The 9,730-nt window shown below is 41.9% G+C and overlaps 1 protein-coding gene across 4 annotated transcripts in view; it reads right to left on the bottom strand.

Moving 5' to 3' along the window:
• Positions 1–1,457: 1,457 nt before the first annotated feature.
• Positions 1,458–9,730, bottom strand: part of batf2 (basic leucine zipper ATF-like transcription factor 2) — a 32,582-nt gene continuing 24,309 nt past the window's right edge. For all 4 annotated transcript variants that reach the window (XR_001924438.2, XM_004913657.4, XM_004913658.4 and 1 more), the window contains 2 exons: positions 5,139–5,246; positions 1,458–3,168 (listed from right to left, as the gene is read on the bottom strand). Coding sequence is in view for 1 of the 4 variants with exons in the window: in XM_012962362.3 (XP_012817816.1) it covers positions 2,968–3,168; positions 5,139–5,246 (309 nt within the window). In the remaining 3 variants the exon portion in view is untranslated. The remainder of the gene's footprint in view (positions 3,169–5,138; positions 5,247–9,730) is intronic.

Genomic DNA, 9,730 nt, shown 5'->3' with positions numbered 1-9,730 from the left:
TAGCACACAATTATACACCAGCGCAGTATGCCATGGCAGCCGATTATACACCAGCGCAGTATGCCATGGCAGCCGATTATACACCAGCGCAGTATGCCATGGCAGCCGATTATACACCAGCGCAGTATGCCATGGCAGCCGATTATACACCATGGCAGTATGCCATGGCAGCCGATTATACACCAGCGCAGTCGATTATACACCAGCGCAGTATGCCATGGCAGCCAATTATACACCAGCGCAGTATGCCATGGCAGCCGATTATACACCAGCGCAGTATGCCATGGCAGCCGATTATACACCAGCGCAGTATGCCATGGCAGCCGATTATACACCAGCGCAGTCGATTATACACCAGCGCAGTATGCCATGGCAGCCAATTATACACCAGCGCAGTATGCCATGGCAGCCGATTATACACCAGCGCAGTATGCCATGGCAGCCGATTATACACCAGCGCAGTATGCCATGGCAGCCGATTATACACCAGCGCAGTATGCCATGGCAGCCGATTATACACCAGCGCAGCATGCCAAGGCAGCCAATTATACACCAGCGCAGTATGCCATGGAATGAAAAAAGCTATGGACAACTGAAATATTTTGCCTTCCACATTTATTTATACTGTTAATTCACTCAAAAGCCACTGACATACGGAACATTCTTCATCAGAGGTAGATGTTGTTGTACTGCATTGTAAAAAAAAAGTTATATGTAAATATGTATGAGTCTGGACCTGGTTGTAGTTTATAGGAGTTTTATAAAAGGTTTCTGTGTTATGTGCTGTCATATAAATACAATGTGGATCTTTCTTTGGCATTAACTCTAAAGCAAACCTTTATGAATAGCCCCCTAGTATACCTGAACAAGACATGTTTTTGTAAGAGACACATTGCTCTATGTTCTTGTAGATATACAAATATATTACTGTCACGAATGCCACCACAGACGCACGTGACCAGGCGGGCAGCTGTAAGGGTTAACACATCAACTACACAGTTTTTCGCAAACTCATGCAATCAAACCCCAAACAGCCCCAACCCGCCTAAACTTAACAAACTGCCACCACCGTGTTTAAAGGCCGCAAGCACCCAAGTCTAAAGGTTCTATTGCACACTGACACTTCACAGAGGCAAATCACCCCAGACTCCTAGCTAAGCACTCTAGCAGACAATGCAAGTTAGTCTACAGACAACACACAACTTTCCCGCCAGCAAACAAAAGGTTAAGCAGACACACTTTCCTTATAACTAGCAAGGGGTTAAACACATTTACATACACACTCTTCTTAAGGCATAAAGGTTCAATAGAGCACAAAGAAAAACTTATTAAATTTTGTATTTAATATTCCAAAGTGGACAGTGCATTTGTTATATAAAAACAATGAATGTTACAAACAGACATACATGTTGCAAAACAGTTTTAAAATAAAAAGGGATAAAAATGCAGAAACCTACATATATCACCAATTGAATGATCCTATGTAATTCCTGTTTCCGGGGGGATGGAGAAATAGCGACATATACCTCCCGAGCAGCTCGGCCCCTAAAGGCATATATCTTCCCAGTTGTCTGGGCCATTGATATACAGTTCACAAGGTTCACACCTCCAGTTTACAAAGTTCACGCCCCCATCCAATGAGAAAGGTGAGGGCGGGTCACCATTTGGTAACTGGCTGTCCTGCTGACATTTTTATTTTCCAGCTATCCTTAAATATTTAGGGGTATTCACCAGAATTATAGAACCATGTGCATTATGTGGGAAATGGAATTGTCTTTTCCTAGACACCAAACACATCAGGCCTAACCCATTTTATTCTGGTTTTATCAGAATATGAGATAATCCCATGATGGATCATCATAACACGGGAGTGTTTGGAGTCTGTGGGGAGCCCTAGCTATAAGCTAATGTCTGGGCACCATGATTTTTATTTTTAGTATAAGGTATTTATTTTATGGGCCCAGAGAAATATTAGCTAAGAATCTGCTAAGAAGAGACAGATTCCCACTGTAGCACAGGTATGATAATTTGGTTAAACTTGTTGATTAATTCTGGCTCTTCACACACACGCCAGCCAGCCCGACTTCAGTGTCATTTAGGGTGTATTTGTGAATTACCCCCTACTGTGAGGGGTTTCCTTCAATTGTGGATTACAAGCAGACTTCTAAATTAAAAATGTAACCCCTTACTGCTGGGCCTAACATGACAATTACTTATTTCTACTCTTCAGAACTATAATTAAATATAATATTAAATGACACTGGCTGCTATTGCTCAGTAGGGTATCAGTGCGTGCAAGGACTGATAATTCGGCATTAGCAGCATGACTACATTCATTATTTATAAACATGGCAAATATGGCTTTGCAGCAAGAAAACTTAAAGAGGTCCTAGGGCTCATTTACTGCAAGTGCAGTGCACAAAGCACCATGGTTTTTACACACATAATTATGCTTCCAGTGCTATTGCTGCCATGCACAGTATTGCATTCCCCACAATTGTATCCATGCATCAAGACCAATGCAACTGAGTGAGTGTTTGTTCATGGATCAGGTACAAGTTTTGGATAAAGTTCTTAGTGTTAACAGCCTCAGAGAGTTAGCGTGTGCCTGTTTATATTGCCTGCAATCCTGGTTCTGACTACTGAAATTGTGTATCATTAGCCAGCTGAATAACAGACTTTGAAGAGAATAACTTCCGCAGCATTCTAACCATATAATTGCTCCTATTAACTGACCCACTGCATGTTCTGGTGTCACTGTAATGTAATAAAAATCATCCTTTTTGAATAATGAATGAATCAGCACAATTTAACCAAATGAAGAACAACATCACTATTATCCTCCTGGTTCTGATGGCACAAAGGCATGATAATATGCACCAGCAGGGCAAAGGAAATGCCAAATACTGGCAAATGTTGTTGGTTCTGCACTGAGAGAAATTGGTTACAGTCACAGTCTTTCCGTGGTTAATAAATGAATGCAAGCTCACGCTCCTCCTGGGACCAAAGGTCTGGTTGCTGCAGCAGCTCCAACATGATTTCTGGGGTATACAGCAGGCAGGCAGCTTCATGTTCCTGTAAGACTTTGGTCAGATTCAGATGTTCCTGTTGCAGACTCTGAATTTCCTTGTGTAATGCTGAATTTTCTTTCTCTAATTTCTCATATTCCTGGAAGAGAGAAAGAAGCATAGATGTTATGCTATACAGCACAAATGCAAACACATTGGCAAATCACCAGCTCCCCTACATGTGAGCTGTATTATAAATAAGGAATGGCTTAACATATGGCAGAGACAGTGTTGATTTCTTAAATGCATTTATAAATAAGCTGATCTGATGTTCTGTGAGAAAAGTTATCAGGTTTCTTAAAAGGATTCTGTTATGGTTTAGAAAAGGGCAACAAAAGAACGACAGGAGGGAGAGAAAGCAGAAAAGCTGGTGGCATTCGTGATATCCAGAAAGAAAGGCCTTGAACATGGGCAGTGTTGTGTGATGCAGAGATGTGTGCCATACACTTCACGTGGAATTACAAAAGACACATTTTGCGCAGGCCAACTAGCAACCCACCCCTGACTTGACTAAAGTGACAAGGAAGGGGAGCTTGATAGAGGCCTCTTTGAGTGAACTCTAAAGTTGCAAGAAACATTGTTTAAGAGGTAGTTGCCTTTTACTTTAACCTTTAGTATGTTATACAATGTTCTGTACTTAGCAATTGTTTTTATAGACTGATATATTTCCCTTCTGCCTCTTTCCAGCTTTCAGATTGGAGTCACTGACCCCAGTAAACAAAAAACTATTGCTCTCTGAGGTTACACTTTTATTGTTACTTTTTATTACTTTCAGATTCTCTTCTATTCATTTTCCCAACTTAAATTTAAACCACTGCCTGGTTGCTAGGGTAAACTGGACCCTAGCAACCAGGTAGCTGCTGAAATTCCAAACTGAAGCTGCTGAACAAAAAGTTTTTACAAAAAAAAAGGGCCAATTGAAAATTGTCTAAGAATATTACTGCCTACAGCATTAAAAGTTAATTTAAAAGTAAATTACCTCTTTTTGGAGCGGAGAAACCAGCTTCAATTCTGCTGTGTACAGGGCAGGGCTTAAAGTGCAAAACTTAGTGGACCAAATTCTTTTTTTTGTTGTTGTTTTTTTGTAATTGTTCTACGTCATTACATCATTAACATTGATTTGGATCAGTTTAATTACAGATAAGTCCAATAAACAGATAACTTTCTCTTGTATTTCATTCTTATCTATTTTATATTATAATTTAGGCAGTGGAAATAAATACATAAGTTCTAGTGAGTTTCAATACCCAGTAGGAATGAGGTTCCTGTCCAAAAGAGCTTACAACCTATGTGGGTGACTTTACCATTCACACACACAGCAATTGCCAGGCCACACCATTCCCATACTTCCCGTGAAGCAAAAAATACCACACAGGACTTGGTGCACATACACCATACCACACACACACTTTCCCATACAGCAGTTCTTCCTCCACTACTACTGTATATCACACTCGGCACCATGGCCCCTTTTATGACACTGTGGGATATGGTAGAGAATGCATTTTTGTGCTGAAATTCACTCCATGTGTCTGCACCCAGGGTTTATTCAACGGCTGAGAAACAGTCTTGCCTGACTAGCCTATGTCCCAGTGTAAAGTACACTGACATAACTAGTATGTGCTGGATCCCCCAGCAAAGAAATCTTCGGAGAGGCCTGGCACGCTAAGATCCCTACCAGGCCCTCCAAATGCCCACTCCCCACCCCCAGCCAGCATTCTCTGCCTGTCCATGTCTTCTCTCCCCGCTTGTAATTAGGATAGTGGCTGGGAGGAGGGAGTTTTACACTGCCATAGAGGAAGCAGACCCTGCAGTCAGGCCACCCCCCATATAGGCTATAGGTAAAGCATCATGTTTATTAGGACTCAATGGTAAAACTTACAGCAGTTTAGAATCTTCATATGAAAGTGTTTTTCAATATTCTATTTCTAAAATTATATTGAAACCAAATACAATACTCTCATATATACTGTATGTGCATGATATTGTTTTTTTCCTTACATCTGTTTCTCCTGTAAATTCTAACAACCTAACCCACTTGGTCACAAGATACAGCAAGGCTTCCAGTACCTGATGTAGTAGATCTGCTCGCTCTGTGTGTTTTTTCCGACTTTTGTAAGCGGAAACTCGATTACTCTCCCTTTTCTTGTGCTTAGTTGCATCTGCATCAATAGCAACCTGAAAAAAATGCAAATATAAAAAGCTTATTTAAAGAGCTTATCATTAGATTTACATATACAGTAATGGCATGACTATGGATCAGACCATTGCAAGTTGTTTGAAACTCCATCACACACCTATACATCATGTCATTAAAATGGATAATGACATGATGACTTTGATAAGCCATCCTTCTCTAATCTAACATTTCTATTTTGCCCCAATTATTTTCTTAGTATTTACTTAGTAATTACTTACTTAGTACTTACTTACTGGGTACTTACTTAGTATTGAGCTCATGTCCCTACTGTACTGGGAGTAGACATTGGCTGTGGGGGTCCTGAAAGGCTTTGGATAAGTGTAAAAAGTGTCAAAGCCTATAGAGACTCAGCCCCACCCATGACACCCACTTTCAGCTAAACTGGCAGTGGGCATCATAACATTAAGTACAGCAGAGAATAAGGAATTGGACTGAGGTTGCAGGAGGGTAAGAAAGGATGGACACGGGAAACATATGGTGAAGATATTAAGGGAGGAGAGGTAATGAAATAGGAAGAAGAAAAGCGCAACAGCATCTGGAGGAATAACTCGCTTGTACAAGGGATATCCACAAACTTCTCAGAGGTAGTGGCAGAGAGTTCCTTAAAGTTTATTGTAAACTAGCGGGATCCACGACAGACACTTTCTTGGCTTTGAGGCAGTTTATTTACACAGGGGTGCCCATTGCCGCATACAAAACAAATCATAAAAATAAATCCTGCCCTCTGGGCACTACCTTTACACATTAGATTAGTTCCCTCACTAACCTGGGCCCCTTGTGGACTACCAGTGGGAAAACACAAATGTTGGGGTCACCCCTGTAATCACAACCCTTCTGGGGGATTAGCTCAGCCTCCTGGATTTCCTTTCAGCTCCTTAGATCCTCAGTCTCTTGGCAGCTTTTTCAAGTCTGGGCTCCCTCTGCTTCTGGCAGTCGCAGGAAGCCCCCCAGCCCCTCTGGGAGTCCTAACACAGAGAGGTGCCCTTCCTGCTCTGTGCCCTGCTCTGAGAGACTGTCTCACACCTTTCTATACCATTAAATACCTTTCCACAGGACAGCCTTCCTGTGGAAAGTATGCTCCAATAGGTGAGCTGGACTACTGGAATAGATCGCCTGATCCGCTTGTTCCTTCCAGAACCCTATAGCTTTCAGGGCCAGACAGCAACATTCTTTAAACAGAGAAACCATTCTCTGTTTATCAACCTCTCCCCTAATGGTTACATCTCCCACTATGGAGAACTTGAAGAGAAAACTCACCTTTTCTCTCATTTGTGGGGTCACTCTACCACAACATATAAACCTCAAACAAAAAATTTAATCTGTGAATAGTCTTTTTGAAGTCTTTAAATACCTGCTGCTCCAGTTGTTCAAATAATTTAGTAAGGCTGCGGCATCCCCTTCTCCTCCTCTAACCCACTTGCCCCCCACCCTCAGAAGGCATGCTAGGCATGCTCACTTCCAAATAAGGGCAGTGAAACTTCTCAGCTCAGATTGCTAAACACGCCCTCACCAGTCTAGCCACCAATGAAGAGATGACATCGCTGGTTCCCATAGAAATTTTGCTTTGATCATGTGTCAGAGGAAAAATGTCTGCTGGGTTAAAACTGGCATTTGTTTTAGGAAAATGCAATGGTGCTGGCAAACAATGGGGATATATGCAGTACAAGTGATGCCGTTTGGATAGGGGAGATGTGCCCCATGGTTATTTTTTATAAAATCTTGGTCGTCAGATCTGCCACAATGGAGTTTTTCTCGTGGAGAGATTCATTTTGTTGCCATGGGGTAGGTTTGGGGTGGGGCAGCTGATGGAGATGAAAAGTGAGACCATAGCATGGGCATCCTGAGAAAGTGAGTTGGGAGAAAGAAAGAAATAATCTACTGTAGTGAATCTATCTATACTGTCTGTGAAATCTGTGTGAATAATAAACATACTGTAGTCTCCTTCTGCTGTGGGCCTACAGGGGACACTTGACCTAATGGAGATAAAAAAAACTAAATACCAATAAAAAAGCGCAAGTACCAATGGAAATGCTGTATCTTTGCAGCTGCACATTCAGTACTTTATACGTTTATGACTTGGCAAAATCGAATCCTGTTGCTGTTGAATTGATTCGGCAGCTTATCTGGCGTGTATGGGTACAAATGATGGACCTCCCTGGCCAACATCTGGCCTGAGATTGGGCACTTCTAGATCAGGCAGGTTTGATTTTTCCATTGGATCGGGGACCGCTTTGGCTCGTTGATGCATAGGTAGGCATATCGGGAGAAGATCTGCTTGCTAGGCAACTCCGCCAAGTAAGTGAATCTTACCGTGTATGACCAGCTTAACATTTAAAACTGGCTGGCAAATTACCATAGAACATAGTGTGATGCAATTTGTAATTATAGGGAAGAAACATTTTGGCACAAAAAAGACTTCCGGAGCTTTGTACTTATTCTACCAGTTTTAGTTAATTATTGTTATCCTTATTTTATATAAAACCAACATATTCTGCAGTGCTTTACAGAGTTAATACATCATTCTCCTCAGTCCTCACAGTATGCAGATAATGCCCTGGTTGGGATTGAACCTTGCATCTCAGTGCTTCAAGTAGCATTACAATTATCAGCCGTATTAGAGCCTGAAATGAGAAGTTTATAACCTGGTTCTCCATAAAGGTACCAGCTGTGTTTCTACAAAAGTGTTGATAGATGATAGTTGAAATACAAGGCTACCGTACCCAACTGGGTTAATAACCGCATTGGTTAGCTGCAAGTCAGTTACTAGTGGAGGTGCAACACACGTAGGATTGCTACCTTTTTCAGTGACAATACTGCCCTTCGGGTTGGGGGCAGGAAATGACATCACTTGAGGCGGGTCATGACATAATAGGATAAAGAAAAGGAGGGGGCAGAGGCAGACTCCTACTTATAAAGGGCAATCGGCAGCAGAGAGGGGAAGGGAGGGATTTATAGGTAGGTTTGCCACCCTTACAAACCAGCAAGTACATTGCAGGTAAATTTGTAATATTGATACCAGCTGATTTGCTAGTCTAGTCTAGTCAATTAACTGTTAGATGGCATTGCAACACACATACCATGGAAGTAACATCTCTTCGGGGCAGGCTAATTCCAAAGCATATTGCATCTATATGTCCTGTACTTTGTACCTTATTCAGTAACCAACATTTTGGCACAAAGTGCAAATATAGAGCCATGAGCTTGTCATAAATCCATTACCATAGATGTGACATTAACCAGATCAGTGAGTTGCAAGAATGTGCCAGTTTCCCCTTATCAGCATGGCCCACTAGCCCTGACCCATGGAGGTGTTTTTACAATGAGGAGCAGGTGTCTGGCACACATTGTTGTCACTCCTGTTCTGACTGAGTTTCTGTTTGTCAGGACAAATATCCTCATTTCACCCTTCCGTGCCTTCATTTATAATAGCCTTATACAACGTTGCACAAATATGTGATACTGGCACACCCACTCCATGAGCCACCTCTCAGATTTGCCTCCAAGGCAGAATGGCAAATCTTAACGTGGCCCACCAGCTGCACAGAATGCATTGCATTTTGCTGAGAATTTTATTTATGTGACAGTACGGACATAAAGTCTTGGATACCAATAAAGCAACATGTTTATAAAAGCAAGCTTTTGTGATACTATATCCCAAAGAAATGTAATTAGAGCTTGCCAAATATTTTCATAAATGGCTGGAGAGGCCCTGGAGAAGTTAGAAATCTACCACATATAATTTGTTCCTATGCCTACCTTCAGCCCTTGTGGGTAGCCTTGTAGAAGAAGCCATGGGCAGAATTGTTTTCAATGAATGCATGTGGAATGCCTCAACTTGGGTTCCAGGGTAGCAATAAATGCATGTGGAATGCCTCAAATTGGGTTCCAGGGTAGCAATAAATGCATGTGGAATGCCTCAAATTGGGTTCCAGGGTAGCAATAAATGCATGTGGAATGCCTCAAATTGGGTTCCAGGGTAGCAATAAATGCATGTGGAATGCCTCAAATTGGGTTCCAGGGTAGCAATAAATGCATGTGGAATGCCTCAAATTGGGTTCCAGGGTAGCAATAAATGCATGTGGAATGCCTCAAATTGGGTTCCAGGGTAGCAATGAATGCATGTGGAATGCATCAAATTGGGTTCCAGGGTAGCAATAAATGCATGTGGAATGCATCAACTTGGGTTCCAGGGTAGCAATGAATGCATGTGGAATGCATCAACTTGGGTTCCAGGGTAGCAATGAATGCATGTGGAAGGCATCAACTTGGGTTCCAGGGTAGCAATGAATGCATGTGGAATGCATCAACTTGGGTTCCAGGGTAGCAATGAATGCATGTGGAATATATCAACTTGGGTTCCAGGGTAGCAATAAATGCATGTGGAATATATCAACTTGGGTTCCAGGGTAGCAATGAATGCATGTGGAATATATCAACTTGGGTTCCAGGGTAGCAATAAATG

Source organism: Xenopus tropicalis, chromosome 4, assembly GCF_000004195.4.
Source record: "Xenopus tropicalis strain Nigerian chromosome 4, UCB_Xtro_10.0, whole genome shotgun sequence".
NCBI classification, from domain to species: domain Eukaryota; kingdom Metazoa; phylum Chordata; class Amphibia; order Anura; family Pipidae; genus Xenopus; species Xenopus tropicalis.
The sequence above is the reverse complement of the archived record's forward strand: the minus strand, read 5'-3'. Positions and strand labels throughout refer to the sequence as shown.